The sequence below is a fragment of the Dermacentor variabilis genome, chromosome 6, assembly GCF_050947875.1.
Source record: "Dermacentor variabilis isolate Ectoservices chromosome 6, ASM5094787v1, whole genome shotgun sequence".
In the NCBI taxonomy this organism is placed as follows: domain Eukaryota; kingdom Metazoa; phylum Arthropoda; class Arachnida; order Ixodida; family Ixodidae; genus Dermacentor; species Dermacentor variabilis.
In genome coordinates this window covers 140,824,130-140,847,981 of record NC_134573.1, presented here as the reverse complement: position 1 = coordinate 140,847,981, position 23,852 = coordinate 140,824,130, and the positions used below count along the sequence as shown (strand labels likewise).

Genomic DNA, 23,852 nt, shown 5'->3' with positions numbered 1-23,852 from the left:
AACCTTGAAAGAGAGCTACGTTGTAGTTGCATTTCAATGTTGCTGGGACAAATTATGCTTCTGACTAGTCATGGTGCAAACCACCCAAATTGAGAGCCATGAATTGTGCTTAGGGCACATCTGAACTCTGAGATTGGGTGGCACCTACGGCAAGCTGAAGATTTCGGAGACCATGGTCTCAGATTTGCATCATGTCTGCTGTTGCCTGTGTCGTTTGCTGTGCTGCTATTTCAGTGCTGGTAATAAAGAAAACTTTATGATTACCAGCCCTGCAGCTTTGTCAGAATTGCTTCAGTAGTACAAGTGAGGCCACTTGTTACAGCTCATAGTGCAGGACCGTATATAACACTGTGTTTTCTTTTTACTCCTGTTTACCCTGCTATAGAACTCAATGTATACACATACTGTTCACCGTGCAGCCGAGCGAGACGAAATGCTTTATTATAATGTGGCTGCCAGAAAATCCTGCGGTTAAGCGATGCATAGGCAATGGAGTTGAGGGCGGTGGAGTAGAGTACGTGTGTAGCCAGTGAAAAAGGAGCAGAAAAAAAAAATTAAAGATTCAGTGGCGATTGAGCGGTAAATGAGAGAAAAATGTGTTAGTGGGTCATTACATCGCATCTATTGGAGGTCCCAGATCCATGATTTAAGCTGAGCTCACCACATTGCAAAGTGTTGTGCCGGAGCTCACACGTCCTGCCTTTTCGAAGAGTGAAGTGCAACTGAAGGCAGTCCGGAGCAGACCACTATCAGCTGCAGCACGTGTGCAGGCTTTGAAAATTGTTTCAGTTATATTGATGTATTGATGTACCGCTTATAGCACGGATATGTGCAACTCGGGCCTCTTGCTTTATAAGGAATCCGTGGTCTATGTATGTACTACTAGTTTATGATCAATTTTGCCAAAGTGAAATTTCGTTGCACTTGGCATTTCGCAACTGACTGCAAAAGTGGAACTGCAAATGAAACAAGCCTAGCCTGTGCGCTTGCTGCGTGCGCAGGTCTCCATTGGTCACATAGTGCCTGGTGGAGCTGCTGACCTGGACGGCCGGCTGATGACGGGCGACGAGATAGTCTTTGTGGACGGCCAGAACGTCTTGCATGCATCTCACCACCACGTGGTCCAGCTCATGGGGGCCGCCTCTCTGAATGGATGCGTCACGCTGGGCCTCAGGCGGAAAGCGCGCTCATTGGGTGAGGAGGATACTGCTTTCTCGTTGGTTTGGGTTCAGAGTGATAAATGCGGGTTTGTATTCCTGCAAAAGCAGACAGTGACGCTGGACATCAAACGAAATTATGGGGCTTAGCTTCCCGAAACTGCGCGGGGGTTTCGAGGGACACCGTAGTGGAGGGCTCCGGATTAATTTTGACCAGCCGTGCATCTGTGCATTGACATGCATCTAAATCTAAGTGCGCTGGTGTTCTTGCATCTTTCCCCATCGAAATGCGACTGCCGGTGATATAACCCGCCACCTTGGGCTCCACAGCAGAGCATCATAGCCAGGGATGCTAAAAAGGGCATTGCTAATGGGGTAGTTAATGAACGGAAGTAACGGTATGTGACAAGGCGTCTGTATTGCTCTTGTGCATAGGTCAAACCATTCCTCGTCGTGCTTTGTGTTTAAAAAGAAATCTTAAGACACCTAAGCACTTCTTATGAGTTGTAAGTGCAAAAGCATTAGTGTCCAATTGAATGCCACTGAGCGGTCGTTTGAGTTACAAACTTCATGCGGGCAAACGAGTGTGTTGACACACTTGGTGTGCTTCAATCTGACCTCACCAGGACGCAATTAGAACGCAGGTGAGAGCGAGAGCGAGGGTGACGTAGTGTTGCATTGATTCCCTCTCCCCTCATGCAACAACTGGCATGCTGGTGTTCCGTTTTGCCTGCTCTGCTCCGTTGAGGCACGCTCGTGACATGGCGTCGCAGCCAATGGGGATTCAGGCTGCTACAGATGCTGGATGCTGGCTTTTATTGCGAAGCAATACTACTTTAGGTCGCACTTCAGCCCGTGCCGTGGCGAGGCGGTGGTAGGCACCATTGACCTTTAGCGTGACCTCGCTGCGTGACGTCACACCACGTGACCTAGAGTGACGTCACACCAGCTGTGTAAAAAAACGGGGCCCCATATCACGTCGTCGTGAGGCGAGGCGGTAGCCACCAACGACGGCCTAACTCCCGCTCTTCTCACCAGGGGCGCTACGGTCGGTGTGACGTCACACCAGCTGTGTAAAAACGGGGCCCCATCTCACGCCGTCGCGAGGCGAGGCGGTAGCCACCAACGGCGGCCTAACTCCCGCTCCTCTCACCAGGGGCGCTACGGTCACTATTGCTTCGAAATCACCAGGCTTAACCAAGCTAAGCCATGGCCGTTTTTTTTGCTAAGTGAGCCATTTGATGCTTTTGCATCGAAACTGCTGTCAAGAAAAATGTGACACAACACAACCCCTTCGTCTCTTCGCTTCTGTCCCCTAGGACTGGTATTGTATCATGGCTTACATACCAAGTCAGTAACATTGTAATCTAAATCGGATGCGCACTTTTGTATTTTTTTCTGCAGTGGCAGTCTGTTTTTGTAGACCTCATGAGCAAAACCTTTGTATGCAAGCAGTGTGTCGGAACGGAATGGGGGGTGGGGTATTTTTGACAGGAACAAAAACGTAGCTGAAACATTATTTATTATTTTGTTTCGGAGTGAAAACGAGATATTTTTTATCGGCTTTCGGTTCAAGGAGAAAGTCCGCAATCTGAACCAACTGACGTCAGGCAACGTCAGCATAAGCACGTATGTTAGGCAGGGATAGCGCGAGTGATATATCCGGTCGAGCACTCCACTAACCTGAGCCTGCCGTTCGGTGCACTGCTACGGTATCTTAGCAAAACCCAGGGCCTGCGCGCTGAAGAGCTTATCGTTTCATTTTCTACGGGTACAATGCCTTGTTGCCGAAGCCTTATTGTTCGTTTATGTTCATTTAAGTTTGTTTTATCGGAACAGCGGTCTCACTTTTTGGAGAGTACACTCGATGATGTTCTGCTTCTGAGATCATGCCCAGTGCCTTGACTCAAGGCACTAGGCATGATCTCAATAGTAGTAGTATAAAACTTTTATTGGTACAAAATATGATGAGCAGTCTTCAGGCTGGCCGGCGCCCCTATTCTAGGGCTCCGCTGGCATGAGCTCTTTGGTTCACGCTTTAGCTGAACCACATCACGTGGGAATGGGCTGCAGGCACCTCAAGGAAACATTGATAAAACCATGACACAAGTGGGATGGGAGGCCTTGCTGTCCAACTCAGAGGAGGTCGCCCAGAGGGCTGCCATACTCCAGACATAATCTCAGGATTCATAATTGACTTATTGAGAAAAGTAAACATTATGTTTTTTAATTACTTTGCTTCGAAAATTTTTTCATGGGAACCAATACTGTTATGAACCTTTATGGATAATTTTTTTTCTGTTCCGGAGCAGGATTAGAACTGAATTTTTTTCTTTGGAACAAAACTAAAACAGAATGAAAAACATTTCGTTCTGACACACTGCACGCAAGCGTTTGCTAAGTTTTGCATAAGTGAATACAAGAGCCTCTTTATAGTTCATATGGATGACGACCTTTCTTCAGGGTGATATTGTGTATGGCAAGCCATCTCACAAAGTTTTATCATTTTACAAAAGCTAAGAATAGTTCATTGTTCATGCCCTTGATCTTTTCTTGACAGCCTCTGTGCTGAAATTGTTGAACTTTCAGTGATAAGTGAATCAGACATTCAGTGATAGATCCAACACATCAGTGTAAGCTGTTATGCATTGATGTGTGACTTTACCAAAATTCTATCATAAGGTGACTATGCTATGTAATTGGCACCTCTGTAAATAATGGGACTGTTTTATATTTTTCCAGTGGACTCTCCTCATCGGTTAAACAACTGCGAGGTCACATATCCCTACAACGTGACTGTAATGCGTCATGAGAACGAAGGCTTTGGCTTTGTCATCATCTCATCAGTTGGGAAAGCGGGATCCACAATAGGTTTGTGTCATATTTTTCTTTTGTGATTCGTTCAGTTAAATAAGTTTACATTCTGTGCTGAATAATAATCTTTTGTTTGGTAGTTCAGTAACACAAACCGAAGTCTGCACTTTTAAAACCGAAACCAAATGATGATTATGCAAGTTTAAGTGTTTAATCCAGGTATCCTTTATTTTAGCACATATAGACTTGCCAGAAACACTGTGGCACAATGCAGTTATGTCATATTAGCCAGGTTACTTGAAGTGGTGGACATTGTTTGCACAACATTGCACTGTGGCATTAGCTAATTACAAGCATTAACTTTTAATTATTCACTTCAGGGCGCATGTTGCAGTTATGCAATTGTATGTTCTGTATGTTTGTGCACCCGTATTTGTTATGTATATATATTTTTTAATTTGAATGTGAAAAAAAAATTAATTGAATTTGAAGTTGAACAGTAACGAAGCTTTTATTTAGCAGAGATCCTGTAGTTAACGCCAGGTTCGAGAAATACGTCCTCAAATTCTGTGATGAAATGTATTGATGTTGTAGTGAAGGCTCATCGGCACTGTGGAAAAATGTAGTGTCGACGAGTATCCCTTCGAGTCAACCGTCTTCTTTCCAGGCCGCATCATTGAGAACAGCCCCGCGGAACGCTGTGGTCAGCTGCACGTAGGCGATCGAATCTTGGCTGTCAATGGCGTCAGCATCCTAGACATGCACCATGGCGAAATTGTCAACCTCATCAAGGTGTCCGGGCTGTCTGTTGTCCTCACCATAGGACCACCCTTAGGTATGCATCACTTCTTTAGTATTATTATTATTTTTTGTTTGTTTGTTTGTTTGTTTGTTGTTTTGTTTGTTTGCATAGTGTTAGAAATTCCAATGTGTTTGGGTTGTGCGACGTATAGCTTTTGGGGGTCCAACGACTTCGGGCAGCAGGACACGCAAAGGTGTGCATAGTTGCGTAAAGGGCATTTATTGCTCCTTGTGTACAGTAATGACATCTAGATAATGCTGTCATATGCACTCAGCGTAGTTCCTCAATGAGACAAACCAAGGAATCAAGTAAGTTAGGCTCATTACGCAAGAATACCGAATGACTGTTTCCTCATTGCCTGAAGCCAATGTTTAAGTCCCGAAGAGTGTACACGCAGTTGCGTCTGTCCATGCCGGTGCCATGCTCCGAACCTGAATGGGAAGCCTTTCCACGGGATCGTCCCACGAAGCACGCCAATAAGTGCGTAGTTGTTCCGTGCTTGCTGCCATCCCGCAGCTTGAGGGGAGACCCCTTCCTCTTGCTCCCGAGCTGTCCGTGCCATGAGGCAGCACAATTGTGGGAACTCCCACGCCGTCTCTCATCGTAGCTGCCTAACTACGCTGCCCGCTGCCACCATCGTGTGTGCATCACGCATGAAATCCACACGTCAAGGGACGAGAAAGTTGTGTGGGGAGGACGAACGAAAGTTACTGTAGGAGCAGTCACCTCAGACAGAGGACATGTGGGTTGCATAAATAGCGTGGGTTTTTGCAGTTGGTTGGCTGATGTTACAACACTGCAGATGACATTCTACATTCTTGCTCTCGTAGACACTAGTTTGGCTAGCCATAATTAAGATTATTCGTCTTGGGCATGCAGTGGTAAGATGAAGCAAATGCTGATAGTTCTCTGGTTGAGATCCAGTAAGAGCTATAGAGCAGACATTGTAGATAATAATGCTGTATCTATAAAAAATATTCCTTGTCAGCAGTGTTTTGTGCACCTAAAACAGCAAATACTGAGCTTCATTGGTGCAAGGCACTAGCTGTTGGCGGGTTATTAGCAAATTCAATTTCGTTCACTGAAGCGTAATGGTTTTGAATACTACATAGTCCTATGAGCATTACGTTCAAATCATTAAGAAAAGTTGCAATGACTCTTGCACGCTTACCCTGCTTATTCCTAATTTGAGTATCGGTAATACAGTGCTGAAAGATATGAAGAATAACTGCTTAATTGAAAATGTTGTTCCTGTCTTAACAACTCAGGCTAATAATGGCAGATAATGTATAATTCACTTCTCAGTCTGTAAGAACAGGACTGTGGACTGGAGAGCTCGGGGGGGTGTACTCTGTATGTGTTCACCTAGTGGACGTGTCCATTTCGTCCTCTGCTGGTGTTCTGATTGGCTGGGTATGTTAGAAGGACACAGCCCCCGCCCCGTTCTGTATAATGAACTTCTTTAGTCCTGTAATGTGGAAAGGTGGGCTAGTTGGTGATTCATCATCATACCTTGGTGCTTGTCCTCGTTAACCTGGGAACACATTGAAACCTGCGACTAAATGGATGTTGACTGGAATATGCTAAGACAGAGAAGTATGGCATTCCAAAAGTATGCAAAAATTTGCGTGAATAATTGCTTCTGGGATTAGCTCTCATCTGTGTGGTGCTGCCTGCTCCTTTCTGGCATTCCGCCATTTTACATATTTTCAATCTTTTTCGTTTCACAGATGACACCTCAAGCAATGCATCTGTCTCACAAAGGGTAAGTTTCTGAGCAACATCCCAGCCACTCTGAAACAGAATAAGTTTATTCCTGTGATACTGAAATAGGAGTTGAAAAAAGAGTTGTACATATACAAAAGACGGTGCTGTAGTCGGAAACTAAATCGGGACCGCCTGTGCCTCATGACAAGAATCATTTTAATGAAACACCAGTGACCCTACACGAAACTTGTAACTCTAAAATTGTATTAAACATTATAATAAGCAAATTATTAAAATACAATGTATGGCAGCGAATAAATCGTTAGGAATGAAAAAACTCCAAAGGCACAATATTTCAATATAACTGAAAGAACATCAACACAAAAATTCAGGAAGGGGGAAAGAAAATAAAGACACATTGAATTAAGTGTATCGCAAAATAAAAGAGGAATAAAATTGTACAGAAGGTTGAAGTTAGTTTGATGCTGCTAAAAGAAAACCCTTTAGTTAAGTTAGTTATGTAATTGGATGATGAAAGCTGGTTAATGTGCATATTTGTGGCTAACACGAGCTTATTGTTCGTTACCTAATAATTTGAGCAGACTGTGTAGTAGTCTTTGTAAGAATGACCCTAAGTTACTATTTAAGGCTGGTCCAGATTCAGTTTTTTTGTTCTTTAGGGCTGTTCTAATCTAGGCTGCGATGACACTTATGAGAAATGGTAAAATTCTGTTTCTGGTATGATTGATCACTAGTTGCTACTGTATTGAAAATGAGTTGTCACTTGCAAACATAAAAAAAAAAAAATAAAGGTGTTAATTTTCGTTTATTCCGATAGCAAGTATATGTTTTCTGTCTGCATCTTTTTCTTTTCTCACTTTTCAATTAGATTTTTCTAAATTTAAAGTAACCAATTTAAGCCCTTTAAAGATGTGTAAAAAACCAGTACAGGAGAAGTGTTATGGACTATGACAAGGATACTGTGCTGAGTTGTAGCAGTTCACACACATTGCTTGCGTACATTCGAACCTCGATAATCTAAACTTGGGGTAATCTCATCATTAACGTCAAGGTTTGTCCAAATTAGTGAAGGTTACTTTAAAGTAATAATGGTGAAAATTAACCTACGATACGTGCACTAGTGATGGCCGCAGGAAACGCTCATTTGTGTCGCATCTGAATTTCGGTAGCAGCAGGTGCTCATGGCACTTGTGCAACTTCAATTCCATGTTCAATGTAAAATGTGTCACATTTCAAGTACGCACTTGTTGGAAGTTCAACGCTTTGTGTGTGTCTCTTTCCAACATCTTTGTGTTGTGCGCCAGTCTGGTGCAGTATACCAGTCGCCGCCTGTACTCTGTGTGAAACTGGTTTCTGCGTGTACCGCGCTTTTCCTTTATTCTTGCCTGCCTTTGACGCCTTCCTCGACACGCTTTCATCCTGTCATCTTTTCACTGCCACTGCTGCTGTCACTGCTGCAGAGTTCGAGCGTCTCTGTGCCCAACTTGCCGGCAGCAGCCACGCCTTTCTGGTACCAGACGCTTCCTCCTCCTCCCGGTGTGGACCATGCTATGGCAAGGTCTGCTGCCACCACTGTCTCTCACTTCTCACTTTTTTTTCTTTTTGCAAGCACCTGCTGGAAATATTTTCATCTCTCTTGCCTCTGCGTAAAATGTTTTTTTTCCTAAGTGGACCCTTTTCATAACTGTAAAGCCATCTTTCCCTGAGAGGCAGTTTGCCAAGCTAATGGCATCGTATTAGCAGCGGTCGACCAAAAGATGTCTCTGCAGTCATAATTTTGACAAGGCGATGAAGACAAGACCCCATGTCGGAGCATTGGCTACAGTGACATCTCTTGTTGATCACTGTTGATGACTTTCAAGTCTCTGCCTTCCTGTAAACCCTCTGGATGGTGGTGTAGTCATTTTTTTGGAGTCGGTGTGTGAAAGCACAGTTTGCTGGTCTTTTTACATGGAATTAAAGTTAATGCAATAATTTATCGGGCTAGTTGGTGCAAAATGACTGGTTTGGGCAGCGTAACATTACATAGGGAGGACAGCGGTGTTCTTGTTTACCTTCTGTTGTCCCAGTGTAACGTCATGCCGGCCTAACCAGCGTAACTGACCAGCGTAAATGTAGACGTGGCTTTGCTATGAAACCACTTCCGAGAGGCAAGCCTCGGCATGTGCAGTTAGCGTATTGTCTTCGTTTTTAACCGTGACGGGTGCCATTATTACGTGGGCTAATGTGCCATGTGGAGAAGCGCACTTGTGAATTATGAAAAGGGTCTGTTGAGCATTATTCGTAGCCGATTCTGCTTTTCTCTCTGTCTGTCTCTATTTCTCCCTCCTCTTTTTTAATTTTTTATTGCACAGCTTTGGCGAGACATGCCTGTATTTCCTGAGCATCGAAATACAGTTTTTTTCACATTTTATTTCAGGTGTGTTGAGTTGCTACAGTGAAATCCCGATAATTTGAAATCTCTTAATTTTAATTGACCAGCAATTCGAACTGCTCTGTTTGTCCCGGCAATGTCCTGTGTACTTGAATAGAGAAAAATACTCCTGTGAATTCGAACACAAAAAATTGTGCAACGGTTATTATGAACGGTTATTACGAACGAACATTCCCGCGGACCGCTTTTCGGACAAACCTGAGCCATAGACAAAAGTTCAATGCATTGCTAACTAGTGTAATGCCGACACCGTAAATATAATGCGAGTGAACCGAAGCAAGCCGAATGAAGTGAGCCCTCCTTTCTCGTCGGGGGTGAAGTAGGTTTTAAAAACCTAATTAAAAGCCTCCTCTACCAAATTTAGTGAAACTCGCAGTATTGTTCAGTTTCTTGGGCTGATTGAAAAATGCAGTCATCTTTACAATAGGTGAACTTATTCCAAAGTTAATTAGAAATAAATTGTTGTTGTTTCGAGGAGCAATGGAGCAAGGACTACTCACCAAAATATTGCTTTATGCACATAGCTTGATACTAGGAAGCAAAAGGTTCATAACGGTAGGAATACTTTTTTTGGTGTAACACATATTAACAATCATACGACACTTATTGTGTTCAAAATTTAGCTATCAGCGTTTAATGTACAACCAAGAAAAAAATAAATAAAGCTTAGAACCAACTTTGAAAATCTGCTCCTGTGTGCATCATTATGCATTTAGTTACATGCTGGAATAAAAATTACGATTCTAACTGCACCGATGGCCGAGACGTCACTCCTGAAAGATTGCACAAAGCCCAAAATTTGTGCTTTGTGAAAATACAAGAAAAGTAACAAAGCTAAATTTTAATTGAATAATACAAAAAATATTTAAATATTTACATTGCTAGACGGCTGCAGCCACCAGGCATATAATCAATCTGCCTACAGCTATCCAAATACAATTAAAAAATATATATATATTTCTTCATTTTTTGTTTTGTTTTTTTGTCTCTAAGACTCAAAATCCCCCTTAAAAGGAGCAGGAAGGAGCCCCCAACACATGCTTGATTATGTTAACTCATGCTCGCCTACCCTGCTCTTCTCCCTCCTAGTGCACGTTTATCACATTACCGCGAGCTCGCTTACGCCCCTCCTAGCTCGCGCTCAATCACGTCATCTCCAACACTGGGCACGCATCAAGCCGCCATCCTTCTCAGCTTACCCTCACACGTTTTCCCATGCATCCTGAGCAAGCGGTACGCAAGGCGCGATCTTATCCACTTGGACTTCATACAGAACCTAGGCTTCTTCCGGCACATGTCGTCACGTGCTGATGGAGGCAAAATAAAGACTTCTTCAATGTGAGCCCAGTGATGGTTTTGGTGTTGCCCACGGTACCACGAAATTGATTGGGCGCTATATTTTAAGGGGCACTCCTTAGTTCATACTCCGTTTTACTCTGATAGATTTCCGGTCCCCTTGGAGTTAGAATTAACCAGTTTTTACTGTATCTCGGTTTGCTTGTCTAAAGTGTTTTTCATTTGTTCATACATGAATCTTTCAAAATTGTGAAGGTCATTGCTCTCATCCCTGGAGTGTACAGGCCGCCTCGGTGGCTTAATGGCTAAAACATTGTGCTGCTGAGCATGAGGTTGCGGGTTTGAATCCTGGCTGTGGCAGCTGCATTTCAATGGGGGCGGAATGCAAGAATATTTCTGTTATTGTGTAGTGGATGTGGCATTAAAAGAATGCCAGATGGTCAAAACTATGGAGCCTCTCATAAGCCACTGTGCAGGTTTGGGATATTAAACCTCACAATTTAATTTAACTTAACCAGAGTTTGCCAGGCTACGCTGGAGCTGCAGTTTATGGTCTTTACGGCAAGACTACAGTCTCGCTGCATGCTTGTAACCATAGTGTTTTCTGCAAAATTTACTAGAGCGAGCTCTGACGCTGGTGTCTATGAAAGCAGCAAGCACGGCAGTTCAGCCAACGTGAGAACGGTGGTTGGGGCACGGATGTGTCTGGGCTTCGTCCTTCTGGCTTCAAACAACTTTGTGACTTTTCAAACACCACAATTTTCGACAAAGGGCTGCATTACGTGTGCAGCGTAGTAGGAGACTCTATTGTACTAAGAAAGTGTGCTCCAGCAGTGAGCGCAGCATCCTTTCTACTTTTGTGACATGCTGTACAAACTTTCGCGACACAATATGCAATGGTGTATCCGATTGTACTTCATGTAGCTGAAGTTTGCTGAAAGAGACATTGCAGAGAAAACAAATTCATTTCCACTGATATAGAATATTATTTGAAAACTCCATTTTCCGTCTTTCCGTCAGTGTAAAATATGTTTGATTTCTAGCTCAAAAAATGAATCCCGAACGTCTCTTTCTTGAAGCCACAGCACTGGTGATCTACGGCGATGCCGTAGATTTTAATCTTTTTTCTATAATTCGCTCCATTTCAGTACGGAAGAAGCTCACATAAGTTCCTAGGTTGAGCCCTTGGTTCACTTAGGATACAATGTGTGCCTTTATCATAAACGGGAGGAGACACTGTCAAAATCGGGACGTCACAGTAAAGTAATTCATGGTCGACCACGGCAGTACCCTTCCTAGCCCCAGTGTACTTTCGTGAAATTTGAAACTCATCGTTATAGATGCTAGCACCCCTCTTCTTATATTTACCTCCACTTGAAGTCCTTCGTTGACCTTCAGCGGTGCTTTTTGGCGACCCTTGCAGTAACGAGTTGGTTGAGTGAATGTCCATTCACTAGAGTGTCTTCAAGTAGGTGCTGAGAATACCTGTTTTACCAAGTTATAGCTCACCAAATCACCGACCAGCATTATTGAAGTGCATTCACTCATAAGCCGACGGTCAGCAAGTGGCTGGCCTCTTCAAGGTGATGTTGAGGAAAACCTTCTACTGGTATGTTGTGCTGGAACTTGAAGCCCTTTAACACAGCATTTAAGATAGAGAAGTGTATTGGTATGCAAGTTACAGAAGGACGACCCAATTGTGAAAGGCATTTCCTATTGGTACTGCATTTGCTGACTACAGGCAGGCAAATTTAACTCAGCGGAGGACAGACAAATGATCAAAAAGGAATAGCAGAAACATATGTTCAAACATTTTAATGGAGGTACACATGCATTGTGGAAAATTAGTCAGAAGAAAGAAAGAAGGAATGGAGAAGAATACAGTAACCTTTTATTTGCGAGAAAGCAGCATCGGGAGTAATATGGATCAGTCAATTGTAACATACCACAAACAATTAGTTTAGACATCTTACAAAAAAGTATTCTGCTTAGCTGGCTTACCATTGTGAACAAGATGTCTGAACTGATTTTAAAATGTTATTTTGTTTTGACTATGTTCAGTGACCTGCTTCTTTCTCAGTGATTGAGGGAAAAAAAGAAGGAAGTGAATGCATGTTAGTGAATACTGTCGTGAGGTTATTGGTCTGAAGTAGCACTTGGTGAATGGTGAGGCAATGTCCCATTCGCTTTGCCTGTGTGTGTTCGTAGGGCGAGGAGGTGGGGGGCACCCGTGGTCCAGAGCCCCCTGGGGGCACCGGCGGTGGGGCTCCCATCGACGGCGCTGGGGGGGAGTACCACAGCGTGGAGCTGCAGCGGGGGGTGCGGGGCTTTGGATTCAGCATCAGGGGGGGCCGAGAGTTTCACAGCATGCCCCTTTTCGTGCTGAGGATCGCCGACCAGGGCCCGGCCCAGCTCTCGGGAAAGCTGCAGGTAAGGGCCACCAGCCACTCTATGGGACATTGCAGACAGTATTGGCCCGAGTACTGTACTCTGTTTTATACTTAACAGGGAACGCTACGAAGGATTGAAAGACTTTCCTCACTGTTGGCACTCACAATTAAAGAGTAGTGTGTCTTGTATGATAGAGGGGGCATAGGTATGCATTGTTTTGCGCTTTTACATTAAAATATGACATATTTATTACGTGAAACACTTCACAGATCTGAATCTATTTACCACCAAACGGGCGGAGTGACATCTTTCTGCAACTAGTGGCAATTCCACGCCTTTTGCACTCATGATAAAACATAGTTGTGTCACCTGTGCACAGCACAAAGCTGCAAAAGTAATATGCGATTTGACGTAACCTTACATCCACAAGTTCTAGTTGTGACATGTGAAGTGGTTATTCAGCAGAAAACATCACAGGTCAAACACTGCTGCACTGCGAAATGCGTGGGGTGAGATTTGTATGACCACACTGCTTGCTAGATTCCATAGCATTGCTTGCCAATTAGGAAACTTACTGTAGTGTTGCTGTTTTACTTTAACACTGGGGCAGTACTGCTGCAAGCACCATTTCTCAGAGGCTGTGCAGGACCCACATTTGTGGAATTTCTTTTAGGTACGAACATTTCCTGATTGGGGGGGGGGGGGGAGGCTGGCATCAGATGCCTGCCACTCGTAATAGCGGTTGGCTTGATAACAAGATGATCTCCATGGTGACTGCCATTTATAGATGGCTCTTATGGAAGAAGGATTTTGCAAATACAGGCCCTGAACTTCTTGTTGCCTTCACATTGAGAAGCTGAGGACATGGAAGTTAGGGCTTTTGCATCTGATTTCTCCTATGTCTTGTTCTTTGTTTGCATGCTAAGAAATTGGATAGTGGTTCCCTGGCATTTTTCTTTGAAGGCCGGAGAAGTTCTCTGCACCCATGAGTTTCGGAGCCCCATTCATAGAGTGCTTTCCTGTTAGAACATGCTGCTGTTGAAGGGGACGTAAGGATGTGAGAATAAATCCTGCCTTTCCCGGTGACCAGGTTGGGGACCAGATCCTGGAAGTGAACGGCATCAACACGAAAAACATGACGCATGCCGACGCCATCAACATCATCCGACAAGGGGGCAACACTGTACGGCTCCTGGTCAAGCGGACGCGCAAGGTGCCGTCGCCACTAGTTGGTGAGTGCTGTAAAGTGCTTGGCAGGAAAGCAAAGCGCTTAAACCGTGCAATGGTTCCCCATGTTTCAGAACCCTGGCATGTCAACTGGCCATAAGCCTAAGGGTCTGCTATTAACTTAACTGTTGGCAAGAGGAAGTTCATTGCAGGTTGACAGGTGCGCGAAATTGCGCCAGCTCTCACCTGCCAATACACTTTAAAGAGCACTGAAAAGCAATGGCAGAAGTGTGGCATTGTCCTTCTTTGTCATCATGTTTGCATTGTTTGTGTCATTGTGTTGACTTTGAACTAGATGAACTTTGAGTGTTGAGAGGACAACATTACATTAGCCATGCGAGTGTCGACAAAGCTACATCAGCTTAGAGCCATTTGAACTCTTGTTTGGAGATGTCACGTCTTGCATTTCTATTGCTCCCATAGGGGTGATAGTCTTGGAGTGCGTTCATGCTGCAGCATTTCTTTCACTAGGCCTTGACCATCCGCCTTTTCTGTTTAAAGCTGGATCCACACAATGGGCCAAATTACTGTTCTGGTCCGCAAACCTCCTCATGTTGTATGAACCTGTGTTTCCACTTTTGCAGAGGCTACACTGGGTTGAGGGCCTCATGGTCTTTCAGAGAGATTGAAGGCTCTTATACCTGTACCACGCAGGCACAAATAATGACCTTCGCCCGTGAATGCCTTAAGATCCCTAATGAAATTTGTTTGGGCAAAGCTGCCGCATGTCCAAATTTAATTACAATTGAGACGATGGATGTTGATGACAGAATCTTTTTAAGTAAGCAATCTTAAGGTGCTAAATCAAAAATAAATGCGCTCACAAGTTTAATGCTTTATGAATCGTGGAATGTAACAAGCATACTATGGTGCTGTTAGCTTGAGTTTGCTGCTGTACTTTACAGCGTTACAACTGATTATAGCAACCTCAGCCATTGCATGTCAAATCCGAAGCTTGAATGTAAGATGGCATCTGCCCGGTCAAAGCTGCTTCCAGTGGCTACCTGAGGAAGTTCACTGAGTAGAACTCCCGACAAGAGCATTGTAGTCGAAAGTTATTCATAAACCACTTTTTACATGACAGAAACTGTTTCAAAAACTTCAGTTATGCTGCACCGTGCTAGCTATGGCATTGAAAGTACGCATTCCTGAGCCAATTGAGTTCTGACGATTGCATTAGGTAATGAATGACATTAGGTTTGTCATGTGGCATCACACATATGGCACTAAAATTTAGGGCATTAGCAAGTTAATGTCATTTTCTCTGCCCGTGTGGCACGGTTATTAATCAGGCAACAACACCATCTTTCTGCCTTCTCTCTCTTGTAATTTAGACAGCCGTGTGATCGATTCAAAGCAACTGTGCAAACGGTGGCTTCAATTCGTCAAACTCACTCGTAAAAAGCCTGACCGTGGCTCTTTCGTCTGCGGTGTGGTGTCCCTGTTTGGTCCCTGAAGTCGAGAACTGTTGAGAGTAGAAATGCAGTCAGCGCGCTCTGTAGTCTGCTATTTCGGGCTCACCGGGTGGATGCTGCGAGCAGTCTGACCGCACGCTGCCCATTCAGTGCGTGGTCACTTTTACCGAATTTGTTCTTACTTACCATCAGCCTTCATAGCAATGCTTGGTGCCTCACGTCGTGTGTTTCTAGTGGAGAGCCCACCATCCCTGCTACACCCTGGTATGTCTGGCCTCCTGAACGGCCCCCTGAGCCAGAGCTCACCTCGGAGTTCAAGCCAGGTGAACTCGCCTCCCCAGCAGAAGGACTGGTACAACTGGAACATGGACACGTGATCAAGGGGGACCAGGGGAGCCCGCCTCCCCATGCGTGCAGGGTTCACGACGGCCCTCGGGCCGCCACGGTTGGCCTGGGTGAGCCACGCATTTGTCATTCTTGCTTCATTTAGCACCGCGCTGAACTTAGGCCATGCTTGAGCTTGGCCTCGTGACGCTTTTTCAGCTTTGCGTTTAGAAGGAAAGAAAGAAAGAAAGCTACCATTTGCAGTGAAAAGTGTACGCCCCCGCACATTCACTGCAGAGTTGAATTAGAGATGATCAAGTTGGATAATTGAGCACATTATGCTGTGACTTTTGTTCGAGATTAATGTCCTTCACATTGTTCTGACCACAACGCTCTGTGCACTTCAATGTTCCACCTAGTGGCTTGTGGTGAACTCCACTTGTTTTCAAGGAGCAAAAACTTCTTTGGCAAATGCTGCGACTGTGCTCGGATTCTGGAAATTCAAATTTAACAGAGGAAAACATAATGCTTCATGCTGGATAACACCAGAAATTATCACACACAGCTGGTGGACAAAGCGCAACACAATCTAGAACCTCTGGCCGAATTCACGCAGGGTGAAAGGAAGTGATCCACCACACAGCAAGTTATCTGAATCGACCAGTGGAAATGAAATTCTCTTCCCTTCTTATAGCATGGTCGTGTTACAGAACATGATGCTGCTCTGCTTCAGTGGTCGCTCTCGGTCTTGTAGCGCATGATTTGAAAGGTGGGTTTGCAAGCAGCCACATGTCAGTCAACAAGTTTACCACGTGCATCCGCCGAAGTTTATTGTCTCCGTATTCCTTCGTGGTGTCAGTGAAACTTCATTATATTGAAATCATGCATAAACAAACTATGTCATATTGAAGTTCAAGATACAAAGTGTTCTATGTACAAGAAGTCATAAAAATCTAAGTACTTCATTATATTGAGAACTTAGTTATATTGAAGTTCATTATACTGAGGTTTATCCTATTATTGTGGAGACGTGTTTGTTGAGTCACACGATGCAAAATGTTCGTGTGTATAGCAGTTTGTGGAACATGCACGAGCCTTATACAGTTAAACCGTGATGTAACAAAGTAGGTGAAATTGACAATTTGCTTTGCTATATCGAAATTTTGTTCTATTGAAATTCGTCCTTTTATGCAAACAAGTGCAGTCACTGATCAGTTTTTCTTACACGGAAAGGAGCTGCAGAATTTTCGGACTTATTGGGCAATAAAAAAAAATTTGGGGGACACTTAAGCTTTGCATTTAAGAGTGGAGCGCTGATAGCATTCAACCATCCCTGACTGCTTCTCACACTTACCGGCAACTGTAGCGTATCTAACCGTAATGTTTACCGGGAAACCCCGGCAGCGAACGCTATGCACGAAGGCAGGCTTTCTGGTAGAAATGCGCGCTCTTGCGTGGGCCGTGATGCGGAAGGGGCGAGCGCCATCTTGATGTGTTGCAAAAAACTGGGTGCTCTGCTCCATGGCCTCCAAGATATTCGCATGCCGGTGCGCGTAAGTGGTAGATGCTGGGCTGGTCTGTAAATGGTAGAAATGCTGGAAAAGGGGTTTCTTTGAGTTTTCATGTAACAGAATTGTGTTTTCTCTTATAGTCAAATTACAGTCTGACGCTATCAGTGTGTAAGTTGTGTGTAAGTCATACTTTACGATTCTTTTTACGTACGTATTTTAGCTTGAGAAATTCAATTAGTTCAGTAGCTTCCTTGCGCCACAAGGAGGGCCTGGGTATGCGTGGTTCTAAGTTCTTGTTGCTGAAACGACGTCCGACGCTGGACAGTGACGCGCGGCGCCGACGCCGAATTTTCTGCTACACGGGACCCTTAACGCTATCGCTTTGAAAAGCAAATTTGAATGAGACAACAATTCATTTCGATGAACTTCGGAGTCGGCGACGAATGATATGGTTTCATGCCATGTCGACGCTACCTTCACATTCGCGGTATGAATTAAGCAAAGCCAACCACGCTGTTGCATGCACTCTGCCCCTGTGGCAGATAGTGTCGGCCACACTGGGACGATGCCATCATGAAAAGCGCTGGCAGCTCTCGCTCCAACGGGTCACCGAAACTCTATATTACGCTATCTTCAATCCTAAATGCCCGGGAAGACAGCTTACATGATGCCACCCTGTCTCGGCACACCCACCCTTTGCCCATCTGGCGGATTACCTTTAAGGCAAAGCGTGCTTCTGCGTATGTGCTCAGTCAAGCTTACAGCCATGCGTAGCCACAGATCAGATGTGCGCCAGAAATTGCGCTACTACAGAATACACAGAAATCGCACCATTTGGGGCCAAACACGCCCCAACTTAACCCCCCCCCCCTGGCTGGGCTTGATCGCATTACCGCGAGAGCTCCCTCCCTTCCCCCTCTTTCCCTTTGCTCGTGCCGGGAGGCGGCACTCATAAAGCCACCATTTTTCTTTCTCACCCTCGCACAATTTCACTTGCACCTTAAGCACAAAGTGCGCAGGACCCGATAGGATCTTGTTGCACTTGGACTTCATGTGGAACATGATGCTGCTCGGGTTCGCTCTTGTGGCACCACTGGCCATTTGAGAGGTGCACCCACTTGAGAGGTGTGCAATGGCTTGTAAGTCGGTCGTTAGACCATCTGGTCGGTGGAAGATTCCATTTATTGTCTGGGCATCCCTCTGCTGCGGAAGCGAAATTTCGTTATATTGAAATCAGATACAAACATACTTTGTTATATTGAGGTTCTAAATACATAGCATTCTATAGACAAGAGGCTATGAAAAGTCAAATACTTCGTTATATCAGAATTTCGTTATACTGACATTTGTTATATTGAGGTTTAGCTGCACGCAAAACACTAGTGCGCAGTTTTGTGCCTTTACGGGTTGTTGCACTTGGAGCTGCAAGTAACGCCTTCCTCCTTCTTTTTTTTTTCTTTTTCAGATGCCTGCCACTGTGTAAAGAGTCAATAAGCTATGACAATTTTTTTCTGGATGTCTTTCTTCACACTTGCTGTCCACTCTTTCAAAAAGTGTAGATTATTTTTAGCATAGGCAGCTCTTGGGAGGTGACGACAGCTGGACGGGCAGCACAAGTGGACTGAGCTGTGTTCTCAGGAGGACTGTTTTTCTTCTGTGCATTGTGCACCGAGCGGAGCGCCATTTTTTGGCTAGACTCTCTGTATTGTGCGTGTTTGTGTGTGTTTGTGTGTGTGTGTGTATGCCAAGCCACACAGAGTACCACATCCGCCCTGCAGTTTGAATGTGCACGCACAGTCATGTTGAACATGGCACTTCTGCAACAGGCTTCAATGCTGCACGTGGGTTCAGCATCCGGTGCACACACACGGGCTCAGCGGCATCGCCAACGTTCGGAATGAAATTCAACAAATGCAGCCTCTGCTTCCTCCCTTTTCCCCGCCATTTTTTTTATGCTGTTGCATCGAATAACCTAACGCAAGTTGAATGCAAGTGCTCAAGTTATAAAATGGGCTTGCATTCTTTGTTCCGCGTTGGCTCTTCGTCATTTATATTGTTGCGCGCCCGTCATCTGCACCCGTTTGTCCTAACTATGATTGTACATAAACCAGTTTAATGCATCAAACTCTTCGCACCCGTTGTTGACTAAGAATGTCCTTTGGAACCCCTTTCTCTTAAATGACTACACTCCCTTCCTCCTGTTGCAGGGTAAAGGTTACGGTTGGAGCTTGCTTGCTCGACCTGACCTCTCTGCTTTTCCTTAAAAAGAAAAAAAAAACTATTGTTACATTTATTCACAAATATAATAAATATGACTGGGGAGGCCTGTCTGGGTACTGGCGCGCTCCTACTGCCGAAGGAGTTGGCCAAGACTACTGTTAGTAAATGCACTGTCGGTTTTTAATTTTCAAGGTTTGCCTTTAGGGAGTGTTTTAGTAATCACTACCATTATGGCTGTAATGTTGATTGCATTTTAGTATTTATAACCTCACAACTTCTTGGCACAGGTGGTACTAATGTGCAGGGCTGGTGGAACAGAGCAAGCTGCTCAAGATGGCTGTAGTACGCCTAAAAGCTACAGTGGCATACTGTTCGATCAGATTCGTCATCCTTTATACTGGCATTTTTGTGTTTCGTCAGAACGAGCCCTTGTTTTGCTGTCATGTGCCAGTCTTGTAGTGTTCTGGCCATGATAGTGAAAAAGTGAAGGCTTACTTGCTGCTGCAGCTGGCTGGAGTTAAGTCATGGCAATTGGTGTTTCCAGTTGTGGCCGATACCAATGCATTTAATTTGATCTTATTTTTTCTTTAATCATCGCCACCGTGGCCGCTTTATACTGATGATAAGAATGACCCAGTGGTACTTGAGCCAACAGCAGCCGACGAACAGATTCTGATAAGAATAGAGCATTAGTAGAAAGCACTGCACACTCATGGGTTTGAATTCTGGGCACTTGTTTTGCAGGTAGCAGATGTGGGCAGAGTGCTTGAAATTGTTGTTAGCTTCATTGAAGACGTTGTGAAACATTAAGTTGAACACAAGTTTGCATTAACTATTTCTATTGTTGCGGCATTGACATGCCTAACTTTGATCTTACCTTTTGTAAATGGCGCTTGCGATTGTTAGATGCTTTTAGAAGAAAGGTGCTTTAGCCAACAGGTAGCTACTGTATGTGTTTCCGTTTAGGTGCAATTTGTGCCTCCACAGTTAGTTAGCATTCTTGATGGGTCCTCGCTTGCCATTTTGGCTTCATTGCCGAACTTTTCCCTCCACGACAAGCATTCGCTTGGTTCAGAATCACATTGAATGGCTTAGTGTGAAAGGTTGGTAAGGAAGAACAGCTATTGAATCAAATGACATGTGCTAGTTAATGAGTTTTTACACTACCTGCACTGTCGCTTTGCTTGATTTTGCAGAATGTGCCACAGAGCAGCACGACATTAAGCGATCTGTACGAGATGTGTACTAGAAAATGAACCAATCTGTCCTTGACAGAAATTGAGGTTTTGTTGCGTGATTCGCAGCAAAATGCCAGTTGTGCCTGCATGCAACGCAAGAGTTCGAACCTTGCATGCAGAAGTGTTAATGTGTCAATTCGCAGTGAAAATGTTAAGTCATGCACATACGAAAGTGGCTGATGCACTGTGCACACAATTGTAGAGTCTGTTTATAGTTTGTTCTTGTCACTCTGATCGTTGCAGCTTTGATTACGATTGCATACTGAAGCATGCATGCACTACGCTATGTGAAGATTGCTTTCGAGTTGATTTAGATGGCATGGTGGCGACGTCAGTTTGACAAGCATTTTGCCATCGGCATAAATTGAAACACGAAATAGCCGATAACAATGGCTGTTGCACACAATTACATGGAAGTTCAACATGTAGTCACTCTGCAGCCGGTTTCTAAGCATCATTTAGTGCCAAGGGTACGTTTTGGGAGTCCAAATTGAACCATTGTTATAGATGCGAGTGAAACGGGAAACGGAACAACATGACTGAGCAGTTTCAGAATTATTTGCATTTGAATTTGTGCTCATAGAACGCACCTCGTACACACTTGCACGGATTCCTTTTACTTATTATTATTTTCAAAACAAAGATGAATTCGAAGTAGAGAAAGCTATGGCCATACACACTTCTGATCTTTTTTCTTTAATTGTGTGCAGGTAAGGTCAGTGAAATGTCACAAATACTGCAGTATTTTCATGTAGTATTTTAGCTGAATATGTGCACTGGATGTTTCCTATAGTAGTTGCCATATTTAACCCTTGCTTACCATTTAATGCAATGTGAGATTGCTTATTCTATAACAAAATTAACTGGCCATAATTACATACTTGGAAAATCTATTACAGCGCAAAGGATTAGAGCAGAAATAGCAAACTTGCATCATCTCACACTGCTTCCACTCATATGTATTTTGCACTCTAGAAGGGTATTAAGGCAAGCTTTATTTTATCAGAATTTATATTTAGTGCCTCTTTAAAAGCACGGGCAGCCCTGGCTTTGCACCTTCTACATATCCTCATGGTGTTTAACCATGCCTAGCTTGCAGTAGTACGCCCACACTGGCTTTTAACATGAGGTTGTTTTATAAGGCGGAGGACTGTTTCTGTTGTTCATGTAGAATCCACAAAGATATTGTCTACCTGGACTGGAATTGCAGATTTTAACACACACCTGTTTTTAACTCTCATGTATTTATCCATCATAATGGAAGAGGAACAAAACATCTTTCACGTCTTGTTTAGAAATTTTCCTTGCTTATTTATAAGAACTTGCCATTATTTTCACACCTGTATTACTTCGCACAATCTTTATTTTAGCTTCTCACATCAAATGGTAGCGTGCGAGTTCATCAATCAAATCTCATTCAGTTAAACAGCACTCTTCTTGAGATCGTGCTTGCATACCACAGTGAAAACTTGTCAGGGTTGCTCTATAAACCATTCCAATCTTGTCATTATTTCTTTCTTCATTGCTTCTCCAGAAAAAGCAGCTACTGCTTAGAAATTGTTCACCATTGCCACTGTTCACATCTTTTTGCATTAATTACATGTGTTGAGCAGATGAGGCAAGGCCCATGTACATATATGTGACATTTTACATTGGCTCTGGGTCGAGTAAATATAGGTGTGATCTGTCCCGTCTTCTATTGTTGTCTTAAAAGATACTTTTGCCCTCCTACGTTTAAAAAAACGTGGTCTCTGTTATGGTATAAAAACTAATCTGAAGAGAAAGATAATAAGATATATATAGGATGTGTGCAAGTAAAACATACGAAATGCAACAAGCACATTCCAACTTTTGACAAGTCTTAACGGAGCAGCTTTTAAGGTTTTCAATTAAGCAGTGCTCAAACAATCATCTTCCCTTGCAGCTTTGGTATAGGGGCTGCGCTCTCAATTGGTCACTTTCAGCGATTCTTTCACTTTTATGTGAAGATATAACATACCGCTACTAAATTCCTTGAATATGAACATCCTGTTCACATTTGAACAGACGGCATGTCACGGACAGCAGAACACCACTTTGTTGCATTACCTCTCTAAGAAAGATGGTTCAAGTGTTCATCTTGAGAGAGCCAACTACGAGATCCTTGGCAGGGGATTTCCACCGCACCTTACAACCATTCCTCGCCCCGTCTCCTAAAAACCGGCACGTCGGAAGGAAAGTGATCAGTTGAAAGTACTGTTCCAGTTTAGGCAGTAAGCCATAAAATCGTTTACTATTTTATTAATTTTTTTTTTCTGTATGTATGCCATTTTCTCAAGTCTCATTGACTGAAATTTAAATTTTCCTTCATATAGCACAAGCACAATGTTATAGGTGTTACTGTGCGGTGATCTTAAGGCTTATGATGTGGTGTGGATGCCAAAATGAATCGGTGCCGTTGACTTTGAGCATTATATTAACAAAGAAGATGGTATCTGAAGGGTTGCAGTATTTGTGGCTTTACTGCCAGAAGAGCTTGGGAGCTTTGAACGAAACCAGATCTTTACATAAGACAAGCACCTCCCCCCCCCCCCCCCTCACCCCCTCCTAAGGTTTGCAGAATCTTCCATTGCTGGTTAGAGTAGCATGGCATTAGCTACTGCTTTCTGCTTGAAAAGCACAGTAGTGACTGAGATGGAGAAATGTTTTTGACAAGTGCCTCCTGTGCTTTCCCGCACAGAAACCATGTTTCTGCCAAAATTAGCAGCTTGTCTGTCTTAGATGTAATATAAGGAAAGCAGCCAAGGATTAAAAAAAATAAAGCAAGCTTTCAGGTGAACGTTCTTGAGCATATATTTTTTCCCCCCCACCTGATCTTGTTGTTCCTGGAGAATCTACACGCATTTTTTTTTCTTATTGCCAAGTTTTATCGCTGTATTATCGGTGCTACAAGGATCCCGAACTGATATTTGTTCTTTGGGATTTTTCGCACCTCTCTCTCTCTCTTTCTCTTCTTCTCGTGTACCTTTTTGTACAAGCCTTTAGTGTTTCTGAGAGAGAACTGTGTAAATTTAGCTAGTAAATACAAAAAGTGTTATTATTGCCGTCTATTGTAGGCAAGAAAAGAACTATTAGAAGTGTAAAATGAAAAGGAGATTGGTGTTTTGGTGCAGTGAGCATTTTTTTGGCGCACGAAGAGGGTTAGAGAGATTGGCCGCAACTTTTTTTTTTTTCTGTTGGTGCGGCTTTTCTCTGTTCGACAGTGTGCCATCTACGACAAGTCTGGAAATAAATTTTATCTGCAGAGACCTTGTGC

General features: G+C 43.8%; 1 protein-coding gene across 5 annotated transcripts in view; it reads left to right on the top strand.

Annotated features, from left to right (window-relative positions):
- Positions 1-23,852, top strand: part of Magi (membrane associated guanylate kinase, WW and PDZ domain containing protein magi) — a 62,034-nt gene that overhangs the window by 31,182 nt on the left and 7,000 nt on the right. For 2 of the 5 annotated variants that reach the window (XM_075696041.1, XM_075696037.1), the window contains 8 exons: positions 978-1,194; positions 3,900-4,028; positions 4,639-4,806; positions 6,504-6,538; positions 12,440-12,661; positions 13,713-13,854; positions 15,499-15,719; positions 18,565-23,844. In XM_075696041.1, the coding sequence (XP_075552156.1) occupies positions 978-1,194; positions 3,900-4,028; positions 4,639-4,806; positions 6,504-6,538; positions 12,440-12,661; positions 13,713-13,854; positions 15,499-15,641 (1,056 nt within the window). In that variant the 3' untranslated portion in view covers positions 15,642-15,719; positions 18,565-23,844. Of the gene's footprint in view, positions 1-977; positions 1,195-3,899; positions 4,029-4,638; positions 4,807-6,503; positions 6,539-7,961; positions 8,060-12,439; positions 12,662-13,712; positions 13,855-15,498; positions 15,720-18,564; positions 23,845-23,852 lie in introns of those variants that run through there. The other 3 variants (XM_075696039.1, XM_075696038.1, XM_075696040.1) reach the window with 3 other exon arrangements.